Raw genomic sequence first — 27,694 nt, 5'->3', positions numbered from 1 at the left:
TAGTTCTGCTGCTATTTTGCCTTATTGGTTGTTTTTTGTTTGTTTGTTTGTTTTTTGTTTTGACTTTAAACAGCTGCTCATAGCAACCGTTAATTACATGGAGCCTAACCAAACTACCATAGTACTTAATATCAAGGACATCTTAGCTACAAAGTTAATTTACATAAATATACTCAGTTATTGTGGTTTTGGCTGGGATAGAGTTAATTTTCTTTGCAGAGGCTTGCATGATGCTATGTTTAGGATTTTTTAATGAAAATAGTGGTGATAACACACCAATCTTTTTAATTTTAAAGAGCCAAGGACTTTTCTACTTCTCATGCTGCCCTGCCAGCAAGGAGGCTGGGTGCGCACCAGGAGCTGGGAGGGAGCACAGCCAGGAGAGGTGACGCAGTCTGAATAAAAAGATATTCCATAACATATGGCATCATGCTCAGCAACTAAAACTGGGATAGACAAGGAGGAAGGGGGGGATGTTTGGAGCGATGGTGTTTCTCTTCCCAAGGAACTGCTCTGTGTGCTCTGCTTCCCTGGAAGTGGCTGAACTCTTGCTTGCCGGTGGGAAGTAGAGAATGAATTCCTTGTTTTGCTTTGCTTCGTGTGCAGCTTTTGCTTTACCTAGTAAATTGTCCTTATCTCGGCCCATGAGTTCTTGAACTTCTACCTTTCCAATTCTCTCCCCCATCCCACCTGGGGAGAGTGAGCAAGTGGTTTCTTGGTGCTGAGCATCTACACTAAAATGCAAAACTACATCCACACAGTTGCCCAGTTTAGAAACATGGATGAAAGGAAGACAGTAAGCATATGTATTAAGTAGCTAGTTTACTAGATGTGTTGAGTTTTGCCATCCTTTTACACATAGAGACAAACTGCACATTAACAAGCTGAAAAGTGACTGAAAACACATTTTATTTGCAAACATGCCAAAACCCAGTGATTTAGGAACTCTACAGGCAAACCAAAAGTGAGAGAATTTGAATATAGGTAAAACCTTCCCATTTAGTGCATTATTGATATGTTTTCATTTAGTTCTAAAACAGTCATTCTAATAAGATATACTAGTTCTATATATTTTCCCATTCTCGGGTAACTTTGAGAATTTGAGTAGTACACAGGATTGACAGACTTGTGTTCAAGATGCAAATTACTAGGAAGCTATTCATGTTATTGTAAAGCTTATCTTAAATTACCATTAGTCTTTCTTTAGCCTCAGCAACAGTTTCTCTCTCAATAGCTACACTGCCAGAATATCTTTCTACAGAAGAATATCTTTCTACTTTCTTCAATTTACTTACAAATTCATTAGTAAAATTCAGTAGAATCTCTATATGACATTATCCTTTTGGGGTGAGAAAAAACATCTAACTTAATTAAAAGGGTTTAACCACTGTTAGTATGGTTGTACCTCACTGACAAAGACAAAAAAAAATAAATGGACCAAATTAATCAGTATCCAGGATCACTGTGCTCGAAGTACTAAGAGGAACTACACTTGACAGTGAATTCTCAAATGAATGCACTGTGTGCAACAAAACACATATACGAAATACCTTAGGCCAGTAGTTCTACCACTGGCCTCAAGATAAAATAACTGGTCTCTTCCAGTTATTTTTTATTTTGGGAAAAACGAAAATTAACATACACAAGTAGGACTGAAAAGATCAATGTTTCTTAAGATGTTTCTCTGGTCCTACAGCATTTGCTAAGCAAGTGTTCACAGTGAGAAAGTACATGGCCACATTCACTTGAAAGCCTAGCTGACTGTCACACAGCCTTTATGTACGTACAACCATTAGCTGCAGCCAAACCACCAAATTTTAGTTTAGCTTATTCACAGGTTGTGATTTTCATAGTTTCACTCCAGATGTATTTCTTTATAGGTCACAGAGCAAGTTACTGCAAATCTGCAAAAAGAATTTGATCCAGCAATTTCCTGATCAAAACAGCAGCTGCCGTTGTACAGACGAAACTTCTCCAATTGAGAATTTACAACGTGAAATTAAACTAAACTTTTCATTCTTTGTTTTACCATTTTAAACTTGAAACTAGTACTGGTATTAACAAACAGCACTTTGAAAACTAAGTCATTCTTACATACACTGATTTGTTTAGATTCATGATAGACAAGAGGATCGAGTACAGTCATATTCTGCACTGAAAAGAATTTTCAAGTCTCTACAAAGCCTTCAGCATTGCAAAATGCTGTTAGAATCTTGAGAACTGCTAAAAAACAGAAAGCTTAAAAACTACCATACCGTTAATTATTCTCTTAACCAAACCTGTTTATAAAGAGAAATCCTCTCTACTCTATTTCCAAGAAAATGTGTTTACAATTATTTATCCACAGAAGTTGTAGCATTCAATTTCCTGTCCCATGATTCTGATTTTTCTGCTATGGTTATCCAAATGTCTATGCTTCATTTGGGAGAGAAAGGGAGAAGACAAGGAAATTAGTCTCAACAGATATAACATCTGTTTTGCCAGTCCTCCTCAACACAAAAATTCTTTGGATTAACATTCAAAAATGTTGTATTAAAAAGAAATATGAGAACACCTGCAATTTGGAAGATAACATGAGGGATACAAACAGCTCTGATCACTTTAAGATATAATACATTTTTTTTCTGCCTCCTTATATTCTATCAGATACTCTGGGTAAATTTGATTTTTTTCAAAGATAACAAAAATGGAGGGATTTAACTCGTTATCCACACAACTGTCATAAAACCAAAGTCCGTCAGCAGACCTTGTTGGTGGGCGAACGTAGTCTGCCCTGCCTCGAACATAATCTCCAACCAATACACGAGCCATGAACATGACGTTTGGTTTCACTGCAGACTGACAGTATTCATGGGAATATGAAGCATCTCTAGCAAAGTAACTTCCTAGAAAAAGGTAAAAAAACATATGGTTATAAGGGATTTGTATAAAATGACAGTGAAAACAGAGCATCACCTCCTTTTTCAGGAGGCATTTGACCCAACTTTCAAGTCTTCTCTTACTCAGTTTACACAATACTGTAGAGTGCATTTACTTATTTATTTTACAAGAGAAAGGGTTTCACCTCAGAACTTCTATTTGGAATTTGCTATTATAGGAATAATTATAAAGAAAAACCAAACACAGCATAAAAACACTACAAGTATGTGTGTTGTTATTAGAGGGATAGACAGGAAAACACAAAGACCTTCCATGATCATACTGAGGGAATGCACACCTTCTTGTTCCCTGCCATGAGTAGCAGCTATTTCTCTGGCAAGTCTAAATCATGACCTTGAATGTTTAGAAGATCCCACCTCCAGCTACGGGGGCTTTTTCAAATTCCCTCAACACCTTGTGAAAAAGCATACCCCTGCACAAAGCAAATTCTTGTCCTCCCCAGACAGAAGGAAGATGCTAACACCAATTCCTACCTTTTTTCTTTTTTTCTTTTTTTTTTGTTTGGGGGGGGGGGGTTCTTCATCTTTAAAGACTTCAAAATCAGGGGGTTCTAAGGTCTGACACTCAGTCATTTCCTACATACCCTTTCCATAGTTGGCTCCATTGCTTCCACAAGTTCTCCAGTCAAAGTTGTTTATGCAGATATCTTCCAGGTGGGCACCCTTGGTTCCATGGAACAGGAGCCTTTCGTTTACTTCCTTCTTTCCAGCTTCCTTCTTCATTTGCTCCTTTTTCCTAACAGAAAAAGGCAGTATGGGAGAGCATGAGCCATGGAAGAAAACTGAGAAAGGGTTTAAAAAAATAATTAAAAGTACGTGATGTACATGTAAATATCAGCTGGATGAGATTTCCTGTCTGCTTTCTCCTCTCTCAGCTTGGAAGATGAGACAGACTAGCAGTATGATGAAAAATTGCAAGATGAATGATCTACGGATACCAGTGTCCAGCAATTCTAGATCAATTCATTGACAAAAGCCAGAATTAAGCAAGCATTGACACTACTACAGTCCCCACAGCTTTTGCTCCTGTGCAGGGTCATACTAGTTCTGCTTCAATGTCTCCTGTCCCTTCCCACATACACACACAAACGCTGCAGAGCAGACGTTGTACTAACCCCAGAGCCTCCATGCTTCAGCAGTAAATAAAGCCTAGAGGCAGCTTGTTCTTTGCTCCTCCAGTAGACTGAAACTGCCATGCGTATGGGGCCAATCATCCTGCAGGAGGACAGGGCTGTGCTGAGACAAGCTTTCAGCATGCACCTGACATTCCCTGTATCACCCCTTCCATCGTAACCCTCCACCACCCTGAGCTCCTGCCCCTGCAATTCTGCTGAGGAGACAAGAACCGGAAAGAGATAAACTGACCCTTCCTTCACCACTGAAGACCTTATTAATTTAAGGCCAGCATCAGATGGCGAGCTATGAGCAGTACCAAAAGAGGAATCACAATGGGAGACTTAACTAGTATCTCCCATCACTACTGCACAGCATCATGACCTTCCACAGATTTTTCAGAAGCTGCTGAAGTGGACAACAAAGTAACGTTCTTCAGGAAGTTATCAGCTACAAAGTTAACAGACCAAGGTAGAGGGGAGAATACTTCCAACTTGAAAACTGCCTTAGTGAAGTGATAAGAACAATGGACTACAATTCGTTGATAGAGAACTTCATAACTGTGTCAAACTCTGCCTGGTTGGTTTAAATGTCTCATCGGAGGAGGATTAAAAGTACACAAAATTACATGTTTTCAGGTGCCTAAGTTTTGCTAGATAGAATGTTTTATTGAATTACTAGCCAATAACTTCCTGGGTTCAGTTACTTCACAGGTCAAAGTACTTATTTGAGAAGTATTTTTCTTCTTCATTACCATTGAGAATGGTAATGAAATGGTCCTACAATACTTGTATTATGTATCCGTGCTTTTGTTTTAAACTAGACAACTGTTCTATGCAACAACTTGATCTGCTACTAAATGCACTTGAACGTGGTCACTGTCCCTGCTGCCAGCTCCAATCTGCAGGTATGTGTCTTGGCACAAGTACCAAGAGTTTGAGATCACTGATGCAGATGTTGAAAACCAGAAAAGAGCTTTGGAAAACAGAGATCATAATCTTAAAGTGTAAGGATGCACCATTCTCACTGAACACTGACTTCATTAAGAAGAGGTACTCAAACTCTTGAAGAAGCCTTAAAAAATCTGACTGGAAAAAAAGGGGCCTAAGCACCCTTACCCTTGCCAACTTCTTTTTTCACACAGAATCACACAGAAGGGTGATGCCATCTGGCCCAACCCCTGCTCCAGCAGGGCCACCCAGAGCAGGCTGCCCAGGACCACGTCCTGGTGGTTTTTGAAGATCTGCAAGGAGGATCTGGAAGATAGTTTCCTGATGCAGCTGGTTAGTGAGCCTACCAGGGGAGGTGCCCTGCTAGACCTTCTGTTCACAAACAGTGAAGGACTGGAGGGAGATGTGGTGATCGGGAGCTATCTTGGGCAGAGTGACCACAAAATGGTAGAGTTCTCTATTCTTGGTGAAGTCAGGAGGGGGATCAGTAAAACTGCTGTCTTGGACTTCCGAAGGGCAGACTTTGAGCTGTTCAGGACACTGGTTGGCAGAGTCTCTTGGGAGGCAGTCCTGAAGGGCAGAGGAGTCCAGGAAGGCTGGGCACTCTTCAAGAAGGAAATCTTAATGGCTCAGGAGCGGTCTGTCCCCACGTGCCCAAAGACAAGCCGGCGCGGAAGAAGACCGGCCTGGCTGAACAGAGAGCTGTGGCTAGAGCTTAGGAAAAAAAAGAGGGTTTATGACCTTTGGAAAAGAGGGCAGGCCACTCAGGAGGACTATAAGGATGTTGTAAGGATGTGCAGGGACAAAATTAGAAAGGCCAAAGTTCATCTGGAGCTCAATCTGGCTACTGCTGTTAAGGATAACAGAAAATGTTTTTATAAATACATAAAACACTTATTATGGATGCAGGGGGAGACTTAGTGACAAGAGATGAGGAAAAGGCTGAGGTGCTTAATGCCTTCTTTGTCTCAGTCTTTAGTGGCAAGACCAGTTGTTCTCTGGATACCCAGTACCCTGAGCTGGTGGAAGGGGATGGGGAGCAGAATGTGGCCATCATAATCCACGAGGAAATGGTTGGCGACCTGCTACAGCACTTGGATGTACGCAAGTCGATGGGGCCAGATGGGATCCACCCGAGGGTACTGAGAGAACTGGCAGAAGAGCTGGCCAAGCCACTTTCCATGATTTATCAGCAGTCCTGGCTATCAGGGGAGGTCCCCGTTGACTGGTGCCTAGCAAACATGATGCCCATCTACAAAAAGGGCCAGAGGGTAGACCCGGGAAACTATAGGCCTGTTAGTTTGACATCAGTGCCAGGGAAGCTCATGGAGCAGATTATCTTGAATGTCATCACGTGGCACTTATAGGGCAACCAGGCGATCAGGCCCAGTCAGCATGGGTTTGTGAGAGGTGAGTCCTGCTTGACGAACCTGATCTCCTTCTACGACAAAGTGTCATGCTCAGTGGATGAGGGAAAGGCTGTGGATGTGGTCTACCTTGACTTCAGTAAGGCTTTGGACACCGTTTCCCACAGCATTCTCCTCAAGAAACTGGCTGCTCTTGGCTTGGACTGGCGTACGCTTTGTTGGGTTAAAAACTGGCTGGGTAGCCGGACCCAAAGAGTTGTGGTGAATGGAGTTAAATCCAGTTGGAGGCCGGTTACTAGTGGAGTCCCTCAGGGCTCAGTACTAGGGCCAGTTCTCTTCAATATCTTTACTGATGATCTGGATGAGGGGATCGAGTGCACCCTCAGTAAGCTTGCAGATGACACCAAGTTAGGTGTGTGTGTCGATCTGCTCGAGGGTAGGAAGGCTTTGCAGGAGGATCTGCATAGGCTGGACCGATGGGCTGAGGCCAACTGTATGAAATTCAACAAGGCCAAGTGCCGGGTCCTGCACCTGGGGCACAACAACCCCAAGCAGTGCTACAGGCTGGGAGATGAGTGGTTAGAAAGCTGCCTGGCAGAGAAGGACCTGGAAGTACTGGTTGATAGTCAGCTGAATATGAGCCAGCAGTGTGCTCAGGTGACCAAGAAGGCCAACAGCATCCTGGCTTGTATAAGAAGCAGTGTGGCCAGCAGGGCTAGGGAAGTGATTGTACTCCTGTACTTGGCTCTGGTGAGGCTGCACCTTGAGTACTGTGTTCAGTTTTGGGCCCCTCACTACAAGAAGGACATGGAGGTGCTTGAGTGTGTCCAGAGAAGGGCAACAAAGCTGGTGAGGGGTCTGGAGAACAAGTCTTACGAGGAGCGGCTGAGGGAGCTGGGGTTGTTCAGCCTGGAGAAGAGGAGGCTCAGGGGTGACCTTATCGCACTCTACAGGTACCTTAAAGGAGGCTGTAGTGAGGTGGGGGTTGGTCTATTCTCCCACGTGCCTGGTGACAAGGGGGAATGGGCTAAAGTTGTGCCAGGGGAGGTTTAGGTTGGATATTAGAAAGAACTTCTTTGCTGAAAGGGTTGTTAGGCATTGGAATGGGCTGCCCAGGGAAGTGGTTGAGTCCCTGGAGGTCTTTAGAAGACATTTAGGTGTAGAGCTTAGTGATATGCTTTAGTGGAGGACTTGTTAGTGTTAGGTCAGAGGTTGGACTAGGTGATCTTGGAGGTCTCTTCCAACCTAGATGATTCTGTGATTCTGTGTCTGAGGAGACTCCACAACTTCTCTGGGCAACCTGTGCCAGTGCTCCGTCACCCACAGAGCACAGGGGGGTTCCTGATGTTCAGAGGGAACCTCCTGTCTGCCAGTTTGTTCCCACTGCCTCTTTGGCACAAACAAGTGTTTTTAACAAGTACTTTGTATACTATAATGGATAAACATTTGTAACAGACAGAACGCATGTGCAACAGGCAGTTTCTGTTCAACCCCTCTGACAATATACTATTTCACGCCACTGTTGATATCCTCATCACAGTTCTGTGTCATTCATGTCTTTCTGTCACCCCCTCCTTCACCTTCGAAGGAGTCATGCAAAGGGAAGCTCTCCCTGGGAATATGGCTTTCTCTGGTCCATCTTAGACTGATAGGACTTACTCACTCAATTTCACTCCTCAGTCTGCCCCTAAGAAGGAAATACCAGTCAAGTTAAAGCACAGGTGGCAACCTCTTTCACTTCCTAGGAAGTAGATTTAGGACACCAGTTCTTGCAGACCCCCTGCCCTTAAGGATGACAAAACAAATACTAACCACTGAAATACTTTCCAGAGTGATGGATTCTGAATCCTTTGTACTCTAACGATGTTGTAGGTTTTCATAGTCTGCTCAAACTGCTTCTTTATTTCTTTGTATTCAGAGGATATGTTACTGATCTCCACTGCCTATAAAATATAAACCAAAGCAGAAGGCATGAGGCTTCAGTTAGCTCATAACACAGAGAAGCCTGATTACGGCAGACAAACATTCAGAATGGCCCTCAAACTATACGTAAGGAAGTTGATTTAATGATTTAAATTGTTGTGAATAATTAGGACAAACAATAAATATATAAATCAGTATGTCACTCCTGCTCTGCAAGGACACCTCACCTCTCTTCAGGAAGGACACTGAAAGTGAAGAAGAGGTCAATTAAATTTTTATCATCTCCAAGTAAGAGTTGACACTGGTAGCTATAAATCCCAATGAAAGAATAATCTCAAAAAGCAAACTTGACTGATAATTTCAGATAATATTAGTTTTATGAACAAAGTTGATTAAGAACAAAAGTATTAGATAACAATTATCATTTGTAACACACATGCAGTCTCCAAGCATCAAACCTCCTCAACTTTCCAAAGCTAAAACTTGGAAAGTTGCATTTAAATATAGATTTAAGGAGAAAAAAAAAAAAGAAAGAAAAAAAAGCTACATTTCTAAACATGAGAGCAATTAAGATTCTAGTAGGAATGTTACACTAAATACCCACTTAAACAAATACATTTCTTCCTTTCCTAAAGAAAACAAAGTCTATTAATCCACATTTTGTGTTTAAAAATCCATGAAGAAATGCACATTTTTTCCAGAGAAAAGTTAATGTAAAACAATTTAAACATGATTTGTGCTCTTCTGCTTACATCGTGAATAATTTTCCCAATTTTCTCTAATCTTCTAGAATGGGCACTTATATTCTGTAAACTAGAATGAAAATGCCTAACGCTGGCAGACTGATGTCATGCAGTAATACGTTTTACTTTACTCATGCAGTAACGCTTTTCACTTTACTGCTGCCGAAGTCAACTGAGGAATCAAGAGGACTTAAAGTGAGAGACCCAGCAACCCACCTATCGAAGGTGTGTTTTAAGAAGGAAAGCTGTGGTCATTCAGGGAGGTAATATGAAATCAGTATTTCAGCCTATCAGTTGAAAGCTGCACATTTTAGAAGGATAAGTTTGTAGAGGAGATAAAACAGGGATTAAATTTTACAGGTGCATATAAATAAAGGAGTGTTTTTCTAGATATCATGTCTAACCCATGCATTAAATACTTAATGAAGAAGAGGCTTATTTTATGAGAGTCTTATAATGATCAAGAATAAAGTCAGCTGCACAAGGAAGAATTACTTCTTTGTATTTATTAAAGAGTTTTTACACAGTTGAAGAACATTTCACATGCCCTAATACAAGAATATTTTGCAAAGCCTCTTCACAATGCAACACAAAACAATTTGGACCAGCTAGTATTTATTGTCTGCATGCTTTCTGACACCGCAGCTCACTGTCACCTACAAGATGAAAATTATGTCAACATATTTTAGTACTACATCCTTTATTGATACATAAACGATTCTTACTTGGACTATAAAATACGCTTTTGCGATGTTCAATCTTTTGCTAAGGAAGTGTAAACTTTCTAGGTACAACAGAATGTCAGCTACATGGTACAATGCCTAAAGCTGTAAGATGGGTACTTCAATTATTTTAGATGTGATGGCTTCCAATCAACAAAGATAGTTCTACTTTGCATAAACTCTCTTTTGGGATAGTCTTTATTTCCCCAAAGATGCAACCCCTACTAACAAAGGGTAACACCACCTTGCTGTTGCAGGTTGCTGCTTAGTAATAACAAAACTTCTTTAGCTCTTTTCGTCTTCAGACTTACAAAGGAAAATCCTAGCAAGGAGAACCATTTGCTAACCCATTATGACACATCAGCTCCCATCCTTGATACAGCACAGCAGTCTTCAGCACACCAGTCTTCAGCACACATTGTCAGGATTCTGAAACATAGCTGCCACATGAAGACTAATCCACTGACACAAAAACATACCACCTTCATCACACACATTTCTCAGTTCTACATTAAAGATACAATTTAAAACCCAACATGAAGTCCAAGAGAAAATACCAATTCCTTTTTCGCCTTTAAAAGGTTTATCAGCTACTAACTTCACTTTGTCTGTTAAACAGCAAAGAGATTCACACCAATTTTCCAATTGGTGTTTGTTACCAACATCTAACATGCTTTTCATATACTCTACTTTCTATAGCACTATGACTAAATAATTTACAGATTAAGACACTGCAACACTCAAAAAACAAGCAATGTTACCAAAACAGAGCTGCTCTTTTTAAGCAAGAAAGACTCTCTCCCTATCTCATAGGTGTTCCTTTTTATAACGGGTCACTTCCAGTGCAGCAAGGTTTGCCAGGATTATTTATCAGTATCTGAAGAGAAGGGAATTCATCAGGTCATAATTGTCAGATGTTACGATGGTCACCACATGCATGCAGAATCCCAGCCAGTCCCAATATTACCTACTGCGAAAAACATGCTTAGGGCCACACAGAATTATTTAATCTAACCCAGGTTTTCATTTTTAGTACCAAAAAGTACTGTGGGCTCTGTCATTTTTTAGATACAGAATTAACTTTTCCTTTCATATGAAAGGCATTCAGTTTGTAAATTAAGAGACAGTTTTCTTAGGTCCCAACTCAGCAAGCAAACTGAGCTCTAGGAAACAAGGTGATCTTTAATTTCACACATCCGCAAAAGTTCCACCAGAGATACCATGGATCTGCATGTCACATTCCAAAGCCTCTCACACTCAGTTCAGTGACTCCAGAAACATCAAAATGAATGGACTCAACTAAAATTCAGACTGAAATTTTCAGAGTAAATAAGGGAAGCACTAAGTGCATACAACTCATAGACCTAAAAGGAACTGAGCTACCTGTCTTCCCGTCATTCTTTTGAAAAAAATCAAGCCTACGTTAAAAATCAAGCCTTACTCAGATAAGCTGCTGAAAAGCCAAGGGAAGAGCCAATGAGCTGTCTTTGTTATTGTGACAGAGCTCAGAGTATCACAGGTCCAGTTCTTCGAAAGGTCTGGCTGCTAGGTTCCCACACAAACTCTTACTAGTTCAACCATCAGGTGCTAGACACCTGAAACTTTTACAGTCTGAAAAAATTAGTGGTTTTGTTGTTGTTGTTTGCCTGTTTGTTTTTCTACTAATTGTGAAAAACAACGATGTGAAGGGAGCTAATGTACCAAGCAATTAACTTAAAGTTTACCTATTGTTTTTTTTTAGCAGAACTGTATTTAGATGAATTTGCTATACACACACACAGACAGATACTAGTATTACATTCAGTAAGGCACGATCCAACAGAAGGTAGTCAGTGTAAAATTAAACATTCAGGACAAAGCAGAGTAACAGAAACCAGCCCATGGAAGCTAAGAGACATGATAATTCTGGTTCTCATGCCTTTCCCAATGTATTAACACTAGGGAAAATCAAGTACAAGGAGTGAGAATAGCAATGGAGCTCTATGTCAATTGAAAATAGCCAGAAGGAATTCTCAGTCTGAAAATATATTACTTCTGTCCTGCCCTTAGCTATCAGTATGTCTGTGCCAATACAATTTGATCAATATCATGCAAGATTTTGTAACAGTCAATGAGTAAAACCTCTTGTGCTCAACATGATGCACTGTTCCTTAATCAGGGTCAAAAACAGTGTATAAAAGGACAAATGTAACACCAAGAAGCATTTTTTTACTATGCTGTAGGACTTCAACAGTCTGTATTTCTCTTCCAGTAAGACTACTTTTTAATATCATTAGAGTGAGTAATTAAAACAAACAAACTAAAAAATAAGATACCTTGTATTTTGAGTCAGGCAAGGCAAATGGATCCCAGTGGGGAGGACAGGCTTGATTTGGAATAGAAGAATCCCTCTGACTGCTAGCAAAGGGAAAGAAAGTGCAAAAGTGTTATCATTTCTAGTCCTGCTCTGACTATTCAATTTGGCAGCATCCCCTTTGGGCAATTCCTACATTTAAAAATAAACAAAATAAACCACAGAGAAATTGCGAAACAGACTCATTTTGTAAGCTGCCATTCAGTTGTCACAGTCCTCTTTCATGTGCCAATTTAAGACATGATTGTCCATCACCAATCCTGTGAATGTAGTACCTGGAGTAACGTATCCCAGAAATGAGGCAATGCACCGAGCAGGCAGCTCATCATATAGCAAGTGAATATGTTTTCTTCTAGCAACAGCTGAATTCTTTGCACAACTACTATCTACACTGGCAGCAATTTTGCCTTATAAATACTTCTCAAATATGAAACAGTTTAAGAGCATCATTTACCTTTGCTTTATCTTCTGCACTTCTTCATAAGACACAAACTTTGGTCGCCTACAGACCCGTCTTCTAGTTTTAGAAGAAGTGTTTGTCTGGGTCATTTCTAAAGGGAAAAAGAGAAAGGAAAAGGAAAAAATGTAATGAATAAGTCTAGCAGATAGGGTCATTAATTAATGATAATCATCCATTAATGAAAAATGGCATATCCATTGTCAATGCTACCTGCTGAAGAACAGTTGCACAAAGCCTATGTAAGCTTCTTGTCCTTCCCTGTAACTCTTATTCAGCCTTTGCCTATCTTACTTGCTCCTATACGTCATTCGTGCTCTTCAAAAGTTGCTCCAGCAGCACAGAAAGGGAGATTACCTCACTTTACTTCAGGTTTACCATGACTTTATGTGAAGACTTCGATCTTTTGATTTCTGCTCCTATGTGAGTCCAGAGAGCATCAAGGAGTAAGGGGGAAGGGTACTTCTGTAAGGAATTTCCTCACTTCTGTCACCACCTCATTTCCAGTGAGTAAATCTGGTAACATTAGTAAAGGCATAGCCTTGAAAAGCTGGGATAGTTTGCAAATTAACCTCTGTAAAACCCTGCATAGCTGTAAATGAGAACCTTTAAAATGAGTACCTTTAAAATTGAGCTGGTAACCATACAAGCCAGCCTGGAAAGGTACGGTGGCATCTGGATCTGCCAGATACAAATTCTCAAGTATGTCAGAAGATGGCGAGTTCACAACATCACCTTCTCCCTTTAGGAAAAAAACGAACAAACAAAAACACAAGAGAGAGAGAAGAGTAATGATTAAACACAGTCAAGACTAAACCTTAGATAACTAGTTTGGGTAGAAGGAAAGAGGAAGCAATGAGAAGGATGAACAGGGATCCAGCCAGAACCGTTGTGGCCTGTTGTGAGTACCAAACACTCCTAAATATGTGGACATACATAATACTGGACATACAAGTATCCCATATAAATCTCTGTAACAAATATAGTTCTCTAGTGTACAAACCAATGTAAAACATCAGAGTATGCTGATGGAGACACTTTCTATCTAAGCTGCTGATTGAAATCAAGGCCCAACTTTACCAGAGCCACTATATTTATCAACTTCCCCTACCTACCTTTCCCTGTCCCTGGATCAACTCTGCGTTCAGCCAAGAAAACCATTTGTGCAGCTACACTGTGAACCAGGTAGGGAAAACTGATCTTCCTGAGAAGAAGGAGAGATGCCTTATTTATTTCTTTTCCTGCATTTCTCTGACCAGTGCCCCCTACTCGTGACCCTTGGTAATATGGTTATCATAACTAATGCCATTTTGTAGAGTAAGAAGCCATTATCTGTAAGTGAGCTGGTCATATATCAGCCCCCCTTTTCTCCCTCCTCACTAGCCTTGAAGGTCCTGGGGTGCCAGGCTGACTTCTTCCCTCCCTTCTGGTCTTGAAGGCTCTGGGCATCAGGCCAACTATTTCCCTCCCCGCCAGTCTCCAAGGTCCCAGGCACTTGGCCAAACAGGATGTGGTGATCCTGCTACAGCCCAGGGAAGTGTAAGAGCACACGAAGCACTGCCTGTAAAGCCAAGCAGCTACAGGTCCTAAGTGGGACGTGGACTGGAGCTGCTGCTGGATGCCAAAACCCATGATTCCCCAGCAGCCAGGGATGCCTCCACCATAGTATGCTTCCTTCAAGGACTGAGTGACTCATAATCCAAGTATTCCAAGTGTAGATTGTGATTGTTATATCGCATGCCAAGTGTTAGGATTTGACCCTTTGGTGGAGTAGCTCTGCCCCTAAACTCAGCTGTGGTTCAAGATTAACTAATGTTACATCATTCCTCTATTGTCAATGGGCAACAGGTGTAACAGGTGAGTACAAACAGGTGAGTACAAAACTCCTTGATCATGTTTCAAACCCTTATGGCCTGGATCATAGCTGAATCTATGAAGTACCAGAAATGGACATTCTGGAAGATACCAGAATGACATGGTTGGTGGAAAATACCAGATTTTCCTTGTCTATCTCGTAGCCAGGATGTAAAAGTACTAAGAGTCAATCGTCTTGTGATCCTATAAATACTGGTCATAAGCAAAGAGCCCCTTGAGCTCTTCAGGATAGTAGTGGGCTATGAACCAAAACTCCCCCTAAGCTGGCATGCCTCTCAGGGCAGACTCCTCAAGATTCTGAGATATTCTGCTGCATATGCTGCAAAAAGAGGAAAGTGAGTAATTCACCAAAGGCCAGACTTGTTGAGATTCAACGATCATCTGCTGAATACGCCGATGAAACAAAAGGGTAAGTAATGCACCAAAAAGGAAAAAGTCCTTAAAGCATGCAACTAAGTTTAAGAAACCCCTGTACCTTGCAGTAAGTCTCATGTGAACCTTGCCATTCTCAAATCTTTAACTAAATCCCTAAATATCACAGAAACTAATTCTGTAGTTTACCATAAAATGTTAATAAAACCTAATTCCTGTTAAGTTCTAGCTTGTCCAAATTAATTTGTGACAGACCCAGCCTGCAGAGGGTTCAGATGCTTAGAACAAACACTAACTAACCATAAGATATGCTGATTATAAAATACTGTGCTATGCTGATCATAAAACCTGGTGCTACATTAATTACAAAATTCTGTGGAATAATAAAGCTTCAATTATAACTACAACTTAGTAGCATCTTCATTCTGCCCAGGATCCCTATAGAACCTGTCTGTCCCCATACCATCAGATGGCAATTTTTCAGATAGATCACTCTCCCATTAAAGAGGATTTGTCCACCCAAGGAAAAAGGTGATGTTTGACCTGAGACAGCAATCCTTACATCTCTGAGGCAAAAGGGCAATGCTTAAAACAGGCAAGACTACTTCCTGAATAATTTTAAAAGGTACATATCTCAGGGATAGTATGTAGAAGACACAGACAACTCCAAAAGGGAATCTGATGACAGAAACCAGCAAGCATCATCAAAAACAGTCAACATAAGCTGAAAAAAAAGGATATTTTGTCTTCTTGCATTCACCATCAAGATCTTTGTCAAGAAAGCAGATTTGACAAATCATCCAAGTACAAGGAAAGACAATTGCTTGTACTGAATCTCACTGTAAGGAGAAGAGGCGTGTTCCTTCCCCTCCAGCCTGTCACCATTTTACCACATCTGTTAGGAACATCTGTAGCATCCCTGCCTTATTTGATGCTAAAATTCAAGCACAAGTATTTACTTAATTAACCTCGCTTGTGTAAAGGGATGTGGAGGGAAGAAGCTCCACACATTCCTTCAGGAGAGATTCAAAGCACAGGATGAGGAAGATGTACAGGATGTTGACTTGCCTGTTCTCCATATTCAATCCACTGGCCTTGGTCATTCTGCCAATACCAAATCCACTTTGTAGTCAGTACAAACATGGGTTGTGTGACAGATGATGGTGTAGAGAGGCGTCGAAGCAACGAAGAGGAGCAGGTCATTGTTTGGAAATTAATGTTCTGATCTGCTATACTGTAAGGACAAATGCAGAGGTTTATTACAGTAAACAGTACAGATTTTAATAATCTAATCTCCTGTTTAATCTGGTGCAATCTTCTTTAATATAATGTGACTGTCTGAACTTAATTAGGCCTGAAATAAGAGTATTTTCCACAGCATGCATGGCAGCTCTGAAAACTGCTTCCAACATTCAGAAGTGAGCTATGGCCTGTGAGAGAGCGAATATCATCTCAGTCACTAGCCACATTACATGCTGCCAGCTTCACAGACATTCCGGGGCTACACACACAACAGGCAAAGATTTCTGCAGTAAACAAATGCACACAGCAATTTTTCTCAGTAGAAGAATGGAAGCTGGTAAGCATTTTACTGACTTTGCCAAAAACACCTGCAGCTTATCAGCTTTGTTCTTTTTCTGTGGTTACAAAGAACACAATCACAACTGTGAGTTTTACAAATCCCATTCCCTGGAGCTACGTGGAATTTTACTCTTTGCAGTCTTGAAAAATTAACTTGAGGCAGCCTCATCTTGGGAATCTTGCTTGTGATTTGCACCACCCAGCAGCCCAGTCAAGCAGCAAATCAAAATAATTTTTTGGCTTAAAAGGCAAGAGCCAAAATGACAATGTCAATTTATCAAGGGCAAACTTGGGGTCCCCTACCAATCCAGCTGACTTACAGTGTGGATTTCAGAAAGGAGTTAAAGGAAAAATTAATGACCCTAGCATACATTGGGAAAGTGAGAGGGAAAAGGAGAGGGAAAGGGAGAGGGCATTTCATAATACAGACCAGCTCTGAACTGCTGTTAAGAGACCTAACTTAGTTAGTAAAAATAAGTTATGATTTATTACCTGAAATACTAACACTCTAAGCACTGAATTCCACTTTATTCTTATTACTCTGCAGAGTTTTAAATGCAAGATACTGACATGTTATACTTTAGAAGATGAAAATGGGGTGATATTTCCATGCAGTCACTTTTACTTTTCTCTTTAGAAAGGAAAAAAAAAACACCCTCATCTTTGTACATTCCTCCCAGACTCTGAGAAGCTCACTAATCAGAAGTTATGGAAGTCAGACATCTCTAAGAAGAAATCAAGAGTTTTCCCTCATAGGCTCAACCACAGCACTTTAAGCAACCAGTCCAACTATCAGTATACCTGTTCATTTTTGGGTCACAATAGGCCTTTTCAATTTCCTCCATCATGGAAAGGTCATTCCAGGTGAACCCATTAAATACTTGCCATCGATATGGCAAATGGTAATGAATCGATCTGCATTTGTCTGTAACAAGATCAGACTTAGTCAAGAGCTCTGCAATCACAGAAAGTAAAACAAGACAAGAAAAAAAAAAAAGGAACAAACACTTTTTGCATTCTTTGGCTTTACCTCCTGGGCTTTGGTATGAGCAATAAAGACAGACCACTGAAATTAGAAATGTGTTGAAACAATAGTGGTGTGTGTTTCTTTAGTGTTATCTAGGAAAGCAACACAAGCTCTCATCCTGCCAAATGTATTAAAAAAAAAAAAAAACCACAACCGTCTCTTTGCTGAGACACGACTTTGGCAGCTGGGAAAGCAGAGCCACAGACAAGAAGTTAGTGTTTATGTGTCACATCACCATGTTTCTCAGCTGTAAAGGGGCAAGTTTACAGGCACTCCAAAATAGTTGCTTCTCTTTCCCTCAGTCCCTTAGAGCTTCTGAGCTCATTAACAAGATGGACTGTTAAAGTGTTTTCTTTAGGCCCAGCCCAATGAATGAGGCAGCATAAAGGACTGCAGTACTCCACAGGATATCCTGCAAGAGAGACTCTACATTCGTCCTGGAACATGTAGCACACAGTCCTACTAACAAGACTGTTAGGCACCATTGGAATTGCTGCTTTGCTTCTCAGAACATGGGAAGCAACAACTTCAGCTGCCTTGTATGTGGGACCTGTGTTACACAGAAAGGGGAAGACTTTTTTTAGGTCTGTGAGTTTGAGTTCAGACCTTAACATCTCTGCATGAATGCATGCTGCTCTATACAGGCACAGTCTGACCTCCATACCTCCCTGTGAGGGTAGCTGATGAGCACTCCACATCTGAGTACGGACCAAACCTCTTATTCACAACTTTTGAACCAAACACCGTATGGCTAAACACACTAACTCTCCAGTGGTTGGGTTTAGCTGTTTGGTGGTCACAGTATAGTCGCTTTGAGCCTGGGCACACCATTCACACCATGCAAGTCAAAAAGTTTATAACCTTCACCCTCAAGCCTGGTCTTAAAGAAGCAGAGAAAGTCTGAGAAACGTGATACCAGGCTGGGGTATCTGCTGCAGAGACAGGGCCAAAAAGTTTTATCATTCCTTTCCCTTGACGTTTCTGACCACAGAACATATGACAACTAGCCCTGGTTATGAAAACAGAATAATTCACTTCTTTTTTCTTTTTTTTCCTTCTTTCTGTTGATAGGCGTGGAACATACCCTGTCTTGAAAGCACCATCTCTAAATTAACTTGAAAAGCTATAGAAAAGAAAAAAAAACACACTTGGTCTCTCTGGGCTAGATTTCATTTCTATGGTTCATAAAGTACCCATAAAAGGCATCATTTATTTTTAAAGCACTGCCTCTCTTCCAAGTAATGGTGAAGAAGAGGCATTATCAAGCCCTAAAGTGGGAAAGAGTAATTTACTCATTTGATTCAGAAAAGGAGCTTCTGAGGGGAGAACTGCATCTTTACAAGAACACAAACCCACTACAGAAATGCTAAACACACACAAACATCTGAGAACAAATGATCATCAAGCAACTAAGTACGCACTTCCTAAGCAAAAAGTGAACACAGTCTGACTTAGTTAAATGGTCTTTTGCCAAGACCAGGAAGTCAGAAAGGGAGTAGAAATTTAGAAAGTGACCAGACAAGTTGACCAGAAGAAAAATTTAATGCTACATCCCTCTTATCCAAGGAAGCCTAAATCACTGAGGGCTTAGGAGACTGTTCTGGGACTGTGTCTGAATACAATTGCTTATACTTATATTTTCCCCAGATCCCTATTATTGGCCACAGCAAGAATCACATTTAGCTTACATAGTACAACTACTGTGTTTTCTTAAGTCATTGTAACAGGTCACTTTTTAAAGGACTTAATGGGGCAAGAATACGCCTATTATCAGACGTCCATAAGACACAACAGGAATAAAGGATGGCATATGATCAACCATCAGCATAAGGCCAGTTGTTAAATTGATCTAATAGCTACAGAAAGTATAACATTTAACAGTTAAAGGGTTTTAGAAAATCATGCCCAAGGCATGACCTCATCAACGTGACTGAAATAGACCACAAACATGTCATCAAAAGGAGGGAGGGTTTATGTGTATCCACTTGAATTTCCTCTGATTATGTCTGCAGTTCTGACAGAGTTCATTACTGACTTGGAAACAAAGTGAAACAGTGAGAATGTATAACTGGCCATGGACAATGCTGAGGTGCTGACACACCATGTGCCTCCACTAGTCAGAGCCATCGAGTGGACAGTGCCTCTTCAGACACTGCTCTCCAAAATACTATTACTTCTTGTAAGGCTTACCGTTATGTTTGCAGTACTTCCAGACATAGAACAAGCAGATCTCATCACTGTTATCTTCCTTCTTGTCCTTCAAAGTGTTCGCAGAGGAATCGTCTTTTTTACCTAACAAGAAGGAACACATCAGTCCTTTATTTACCCTGTGAAAACACAATCCCATGAGAAAGATACTGCATTTGACATTTCATCCCACACATAACAAGGAGTTGACTGTAATAGCCAAGCCAAGCACTTCAGGATCTGACTATCCCTGTATTCTGAATTAGGCCTTTGAAGCCAAGGCCCTTCTGCCCAGGAGGGCAGGAGATGCAAGAGTTCCTATTCACACACTAGAACGTGTATCAATATAACCTCTCTACTGCTAAAGCTGTATCCATTCCTTGGGGACAAGGAAAAGATCACAGACACACAACTCTCTCTCCCTCCCAGGAAGGAAGCAATAGGCCCAGAACTGTTCCCGATTGCTCCCCAGACCGGACAAACACACGGCTATGCTGCAGAATGCTCAGGCAGAAATCTCAACACTCCTCTGCAGGCTGTCTGACACTTTCTGCATATGGTATGGTAAGCTCATAAGCTGCTCTCCCACTACCACAGGGAGCTGTAGGACTGTATGAAACCAAATCCCAGTGAGAACCCCTGATCTCAGGACTGGAGAGTAGAAAAAATCCATACCTTCATCTTTACCTCTGGCACCTGCTGGCAACTCGTGTCGGCTCTGAGGAGGTTCGTTGCTACTGGGATCTGCATGAGAAGACTGAATGAATAGCAGTGCTGTAACAGAACCTCAGCTAGCTGGCAACATCCCAATTTGTGTGTTGAGGATTACATTCAGCACAGATCATTTTACAGGCCACTCCACTGCTGACAGATGAGCAGTAACAGTTAAAAATTCCAGCTAGTCACAACTACCAGCAGCCACTCGATAGCAATATTACACACAATAGGAAGGCAGCTCTCCCTCCCACATGACTTGGCCACGACTTACTCCATTCCCAAATGCAGATCAACAGCAGAATGGGAAAAAAAAGGTCCATGTTGTAAGAGGGGAAATAGGAAAAACCATTGGTATTTATTTAGATTCACCTTTTGAAGGTGGTACATGCACCCCGGAGCCCATTGTGGTTTCTAAAGGTAGCTTCTGTTCTTCGCTGTTTGTATCTGCCTGCTTTTTCCTTGAAGTTTCTACTCGCTTGTAGTTGTAAACACGGAAGTGACGATGGGATTTAGCTGTGAGGTAAGGAAAGAACAGGTTCTACGTCTGTCAATCTCAAAATCTTGTTTAAACCCATTTCTTCTTACAACTTACTTTTCTCCTTGTTCTGTTCCTTGTTGAACTCCACATGCTTGTGATCATATATAATTTGGAAGTTTGAAACTATCTTCGCATCAATGCCTGCAGTTTCCAACACTCTCCGTGGGTGTTCATCCAAGAGCTTATGGGACCTCTTGCATACAAAAAATTTACATTTCCCTTGGAGATAGTGTCGGCAAATATGAAGCCTGCTGCAGTTGTTTTTCTGGTTGCAGACACCATCCCTTCTGTTGTAAAATTGGCATACCTATAAACAGGGAGAACAGATACAGCACAAAATGGAGAAGCACAGTAGATTCAGTGATTTTTTTCTTTGTATCTACAGGCATTCAGCTTCTATGGCAGAAAAACTGATAAGAAGCACTTCTGTACTGTGTGGGTGATGTTCACTGGCACAGGTTGCCCAGAGAGGTTGTGGAGTCTCCCGCATAGCACAGAAGGGTTCCTGATGTTCAGAGGGAACCTTCAGTCTGCCAATTTGTGCCCACTGCCTCTTGTTCCCTGGCACTGCGCACCACTGAGAAGGGCCTGGCTCTGTCCTCTTTGCACTCTCCCTTCAGGTATTTATAGCCATTTGTACACATTGCTCAAATCCCCCTGAGCCTCCAGGCTGAACAGTCCTAGCTCTCTCAGCATCTCCTCATAGGAAAGATGCTCCAGTTCTTTCATCAGCTTAGACCTGTAGGCCTTGGCTGAAGAGGCTTGTAGGTTACCACTAGTGACAGCCAAGCAACAGGAGAGCATCCTGTGAACATAAACATGGACTGCCTTCAACAACACAACCTGTATGTACCATTTATAAGACCATGCTCCTATGGAGATGCATAAATGCATAATGTTCTCGGTCAACCTTGGTGTACTATACAAAACATTCAGTTTTGTATGGATAAAAGACCAATAGTTTTAGTGTTTTTTTGTTTGTTTGTTTGTTTGTTTTTTTGGAAAAATACTATAAAGTTCTGAAGAACAGCAAGGGTGTTGAACCTCACCACGGATGGGGATTCTGCACAGCATGCCATGGCCCCACCATAGATGTCTGTCTGATGCTGTATTGTCACATGTTCCCACAGCATCAGAAGGGACACGTAAGATGTCTTCTTGTAAAAAGCATCATAATAAACCACAAAACCAGAACAAAGCTGTGCCTCAATTAAACTGAGAACACACTATTTAGCTGCAGCAAGAGAACACACTGCCCCTTGCATTTGCCAGCAAAAAGAAAAAGGAGAGCCAGAGAGAAGGCGAGGGAAAGTATAAGAAAATCCTGATTCTGGGGTACTGTTACTTTTTCTTACCCTGCTCCCAAGTTCAGTCCACAGAAGACAAAAGATTCTTTTTGCTTGAGGGTTTTCATTTGTCAGCAGGCACACACACAGTTAGCATTTCTAAGCAAGAAAAGTGAAGCAGGCTTTCATACCCCTGCCTCAGCTCTCAGGTTTTAGAATGGCCTAAGTCAATGTTTTCCACTGATTGAGCTATTTTACTCAGTAACAGGAGTTACAGTGCTCTACTAGGGGCAATTAATGATGCCCTCCAGAAGTGGCAGATCTACAGATAAGAGTGTAAGAGTAATACCAATCAATGATGGTTGATACTATCTGCTCATTACTGGGAGTAACTAAACAGGAAACACTTAGGTTGTAGATGCAGCTGAGCTGGATGAAGATTATTAATCCTTCTTGCTCATCACCATTATGCTCCTTGAATCTGCCAGCATGACATATTTTAAAACACCAAAAAATGCTCTATTTTGTCAAAGTCCATCACTGTCACAGCAGGGAATAAGAAAACAATAGAACTGTTATGCCAACAGATCTGCAGAGACTGTAACTTCCAAAAGACAAGAGCAGCAGGCAGTACTCCAGTAATTTCTTAACCAGGAACAGCTGTAGCCAGAATAGGATACTCTTGGCTTTGAAACAGTACTTTGAAAATTGCACTACCCATATGCACATGCACACAAAACCAGAGATTGCATTGTTCGGCCAAACTTAACAAAATCAATTACTTACATACAAACTGAACACAGGTTGCTTTGTAGGAAAATAATGTACATAAGCCTCAGTGCACTTTTGAAGGGGCAGATTTTACATGAAACTGACTGCAGTCAGTTGGTCATTTTCTCACAGATGTTTCTCACTCTTCTATGCCCATGAGCATCAAAACATGCAGGCCTATGTAGGCTGGACAAGAAAAGGGTTGCTTGTTTCCCAGTTTTCTTTATCTCTTGGCTAAGAGCCAACAAACGTGTTTTTTTGCTAGGCCTTTATACCCTGTATGCATGTATGGTGACTGTGACCTTTCACCTCCATCTTGCTTACTTCACCATCTGTAAATCTCTGATGAAGTTGCTGACATCTTTTGTTTGCTTGTTTTGAGTAACTTTATGGGCATCCTGTTGGGCTAACAGGAAGAGGAATGGCACACAGAACAGGCCAGATGGAAGCTTGCTGTATGTTTCCTGCTGTCAGAGGGTAGCTCTTCTGCTGACAAGTCATATGTGACAAGGCCTAAACCAAGTGCAGGCCTTCTGCTATATAAGCAAGCAAGATGCTCCTCTGTGTTCAACAGTTTTATTGCTGTCATGTTTTTTTAGTTATCAGTACATGACGTTTCTACAACCCTTGCTCTTTAGCATTTCTTCTGGTGCTTTCACAGACAGCCATTCCCATTCATAGTTCATTCAGACTAACCTTAATATTTCTGGTACTATATAACTTAAGAGCTTGAAATTGAGATCAGACCCCCACCTTCTTTCTTACCCTTTCCTATTCCTAATAAACAAAAGCTTAAGAAATCAGAACAACTCACATCGGGAAGGAAGAAAGGGTCATTTTGGAGAAGCAGGACTCGCAGCTCATCCTCACTGAGGCCAGACAACTCATGGGTCTTTAGGACTTTTTTGTTCTCAGCGCTGCTGATGTCATGAGAGTACCTACAAGCTCTGCAAGAAAATAGACAGAAATATCAGATGTTCACTTTTTCAGTCAAGTTGGTTTAAAGATCCTTAGTTAACATACAATTTGATAAAAAACATGGAGAGAAAGGCACTTCGGCAAAAGCCTCTGTGAACACGCAGATAATAAATTAGCAAGAGTATGAAGTAAGCAGAATAATCACTCTGAAATACAGTACTGTTATTATCCCCATTTTTAACATAAATGTGGCCAGACCACTTGTGAGAAAGCACAGACACAAAGTCAAGTCTGTCTGCCCCACACTTTCTTCCTCTCCAGTAAGAGGCAAGTCAAGTCACACAATCTGAACAGCTGGAGGGAATGCTAATTTTAGAGGATATACATCAGCAGTGATGGAAGTTGCGATGAGCTCGATTTCGTGCATGTAAAATGTTGTCCTAGGGATGGCATGTAAAGAAAGATGCAACAGTCCGAGAGCCCAAAACAAAGAGATAATGAAACTGAACACAACACAATGTTATCTCTGCTGGGTGGGAAGTTTTAAAATAACAACAACAAACCACAATATCCATGGAAGTTCATGAACTTGGAGTTTTGGATAAAGGAATGCTTAAAGGACACTAATGAAATGCTGGCACCACTTACTAACTCAAGATAAACATGTTTAGTGAGTATGAATTACAAAGAAAGGGAGATTCTAATTTTTTTGCATTTATTTGTAAAGATATTTCAAAATCAATGGTATGAGGAGAAATAAGGTATATCTATGCAATAATTTAATGCAGTAAAATAGTTTCCTGAAAGCTTGCCCTTCAAAAACATAATTTGATATAGCCTTAAGGCTAGACATATTCAACCAATAAGTACCTGTTACCCTGTCAGACTCAAATCTCTGTTCTGTTTTTCCTTTTAAGCACTAGTTAACTACTGAAGATTGTGAAAACATTTTACCTGACATGCTGAATTACATTACACAATTTTATGTAGACATTTCACCACCCAACTGTAGGACACATTGCTTTGTAAGCAAATAAATAAGAATGCAAGGTCTGAAGGGCAGGAATATGCCATTGTCAGTCCTGAGAAACAATCTTCTAAGGATACTAGATTCTGCACCCACTTGATGCCACCAACAGCCACACAACAATCTATATCACTTGAGTATTCATTTCTAAGTCAAAGGTTGAAACAGTCCAGAAATGCTATGATGACTCATCAACTGTGGTTTAGCAATACATTTAGAAAAAAAAAGCAATGAAAAGCTACTGGTCAGATACAAGTTAAAAGCTGACTTAGTTTGACTAAAAGTCATGATTTCACTGAACAGGAAGACCCCAGTAACTTGCACAGATGTTTTCCTTTCCAACAAAAAAGGATGCAAGATCTGGAAGAGAGCCTTGATTCTATCTCATCAATTAAAAATTAACCTGTCTTGATCCATGTGGTCCATGTAGCCCTCTTTCTGTCTCCTCATTTTAATCAACATCCCTTCATCCCCTAAATACACCTGAAAGGCATGTTCTTTCTTGTATTAGTTATTAATACACACAAAGGCAATTTTAAACGCTTAGCACTACTGAGAGGGCAGGAGGCTGCCCAGGAGTGCTGCAGCATGACAAAGGAAATCGTTGCATATTTCTGTTCTTTCAGTGGGGGTGCCTATGTGCACCTGAAGATATTTCTAACTGCAAATCCTATGTAGCCTTATCTTACCAAGTCAGCAAAGCAACAAAGAGTAACAGAGTTTTAGCAGCCTAGTATTTCACTTGTACCATCTGGATACACACCGGGCCTTTCCCCTCCAACTCCTTCCCATCTGAGCGTGTGAGGAACTGCTTTGTGGAGGCAGAAGTCCGGTGTGATAACACCCCAGGACCAAGAGCTGCAACAGAAGCCTCTGACAGGAAATTCTTCTTTCGAGTTCATTCTCATTGAACCGCTTTCCATTTTCATTTCTGCATTTGTGTTTCATTTTCCTGACTTTTTTGTTTGTTTATTTACTTAGCTAATAGCTACCACATTCGGTTAGCCCCAGGGAAGGAAAAAGAAAGAAAACAAATCCCCTGAAAGGCTGCTTGGCCTGCCCTTCGCATCCCCCAACAAGGGCAGAAAAGGGGGTGCTGCGGACAGGAAATAAAGCCCCATCCCCAGCAGCACCTGTCTTTCAGGGCCGCTTTGCTTTTCGCCTCACCCTTGGCACAACATTTCACCCATCCACACACCCACATACCCACAGAGCAGACAGAGGTGCCCCCCTGCCCCACAGCCGCCCCCCGGCCAAGGGTGCCCACCTGGGGCCCAGGTTGCACTTGCCCCTGAGGTGCAGCTTGCAGAGGTGCAGGCGGTCGCAGCCCTGGCACTCCTTGAGGACACAGACCCGCACATCCGACATGGCCAGCACCTCGGCGGGGAGGCCATCATCTCTAGTCAGCAGGAACCGCCGGGGCCCCGCTGCCTGCAGCGTCTCCACCAGCTGTTGCTCCGACAGGTCGATGTGCTCCCGGAGCTCCGTGAGCCCCAGCCGGCCGCCCTGGGCACACAGGGTCTTGGTGAGGAAGCTGCACACCACCGGGTCGCTCATCGTTGCCTTTCTGCCTCGGGAGACAAGGAGGCAGGCGACGAGGCAGTCTCTTGCCTTCAGGAATCGAAACTGAAGGCGTGGGGCGGAGCGGCAGAGGGCCCGCCTGCTCTTTGCATGTTGTTGTTGGCTTTTTTTACTTTAATAAAAGAGAAACTTCGCAGCCTGATATAATTCTAGTGTTCGTGTCGTGCTGCTGTTGGTTTTCTGTCTTCTGTGCTGGCAGGGAGCTGCTTGCCAGTGCCACGGTTGTGTCCTGGCAGAGGGTGCAGAGCCGAGAAGCGGTTCCTGAAAAAATGCTGGAGCAGGAGTGCGAAAAAGGAGATGCAACTGAATCAGAAAGATGCGGGGGCTGAGCGCCAGATCCACCAGAGTTCAGCTTTAACCTTCAAACTCTCCGGCAATGCAAGTCAAAGAAGCAGGCAGGCTCACCCACCCCCCCACATCAGGAAGTTAATTACCCCTGGCAGAGAAGCGGATGCCAGCTTGTGTTGCCTGGTACACACGGCCTCTGTGTGAGAGATTGCTGGTCACGTCACAGTACCTCCCAAAAGATCAGGACCGAGATGTGCACTCTGTGGTTTTGGAAAGTTGTGGAAGGATCTTTCCATCAGGCATGTTTCCCTATACTCGCCCCCTTGCTCTGATATCGGAACAAATGAAGTTATTTAAATAAAAGAATAGAAAAGGAGGGGTAGAAAGAGTACCATATCAACTCTAGTTTCAGAAATGTGCATTGGTAGTTCTGGGCTGGCTTGTGTCCCAGACATGCGTATATACGTGTGTTCCCAGGTTGCCAACAGGTTGTCAGGGATGATATAACTCAGATCCATACTTGATGTAGGTTTAAATCTGACTGATAAAATAGAAAATAAGCAGTGAGTCAGCAATCTATTGCCAATGCCAAGCAGTAGAAAATAATAATGAAACTAGCAAACCTTTTAGTCATTTGCTTACGTTTATTTGTCTTCTGTTTTTCAGCCAATTCCAGTGAAAACATGCATTTGCACATTAATCCACTTAGAAATGTGAACTATGTGGGTAGAGGAGTTTCCTGGTTACGGCTTTGGAACAGTGTAACAGCATGAAATGGGGAAACGAAAGTGAAGGACTGCAAGCAGAAAGAAGCTGCAAATACAGCCTTGGCAAGCATGTTCTATTGCTCTGAAATACACTTAAGGAGGGTCTGTGGTCAGTCCTCAATAAAAGCAAAGAAACTTTACTGGATGTATTCTGCTTGTTGGTATAATATTTTGCAAACATAAATGCCCAGA

At 41.7% G+C, this 27,694-nt stretch overlaps 1 protein-coding gene across 8 annotated transcripts; it reads right to left on the bottom strand.

Annotated features, from left to right (window-relative positions):
• Positions 1-813: 813 nt before the first annotated feature.
• LOC121073493 (zinc finger CCCH-type antiviral protein 1-like) lies at positions 814-27,276 on the bottom strand. 8 transcript variants are annotated; one of them, XM_040564410.1, is made up of 14 exons: positions 25,630-27,276; positions 23,736-23,868; positions 20,919-21,171; positions 20,696-20,839; positions 20,285-20,353; positions 19,613-19,714; positions 17,197-17,320; positions 15,883-16,048; positions 13,189-13,309; positions 12,565-12,661; positions 12,073-12,154; positions 8,182-8,312; positions 3,524-3,675; positions 814-2,885 (listed from the first exon to the last, which is right to left on the bottom strand). In XM_040564410.1, exons 1-14 carry the CDS (start codon positions 25,812-25,814, stop codon positions 2,602-2,604), a joined length of 2,043 nt encoding a protein of 680 aa, XP_040420344.1. In that variant the 5' UTR covers positions 25,815-27,276; the 3' UTR covers positions 814-2,601. The 8 variants fall into 8 exon arrangements, with proteins under 8 accessions (XP_040420344.1, XP_040420339.1, XP_040420352.1 ...); XM_040564405.1 differs by having other exon boundaries at positions 26,134-27,276; XM_040564418.1 differs by lacking the exon at positions 20,696-20,839 and having other exon boundaries at positions 26,134-26,933.
• Positions 27,277-27,694: the final 418 nt, after the last annotated feature.

Source organism: Cygnus olor, chromosome 1 (genome assembly GCF_009769625.2).
Source record: "Cygnus olor isolate bCygOlo1 chromosome 1, bCygOlo1.pri.v2, whole genome shotgun sequence".
In the NCBI taxonomy this organism is placed as follows: Eukaryota; Metazoa; Chordata; class Aves; order Anseriformes; family Anatidae; genus Cygnus; species Cygnus olor.
Note: the sequence above shows the minus strand (reverse complement) of the source record. Positions and strands in the feature narration are given on the sequence as shown.

What these genes read in the sequence shown, in the direction of transcription:
- LOC121073493 (XM_040564405.1), bottom strand. Translation starts at nt 26,423, where the DNA reads ATGAGCGACCCGGTGGTGTGCAGCTTCCTCACCAAGACCCTGTGTGCC. An exon ending in TTACCAGCTCAATTTTAAAG is followed by an intron (nt 12,662 to 13,188) that starts GTACTCATTTTA and finishes TTTTCCCTTTAG; the next exon opens with AAATGACCCAGACAAACACT. An exon ending in CTCTGGAAAGTATTTCAGTG is followed by an intron (nt 3,676 to 8,181) that starts GTTAGTATTTGT and finishes TTTTTCTGTTAG; the next exon opens with GAAAAAGGAGCAAATGAAGA.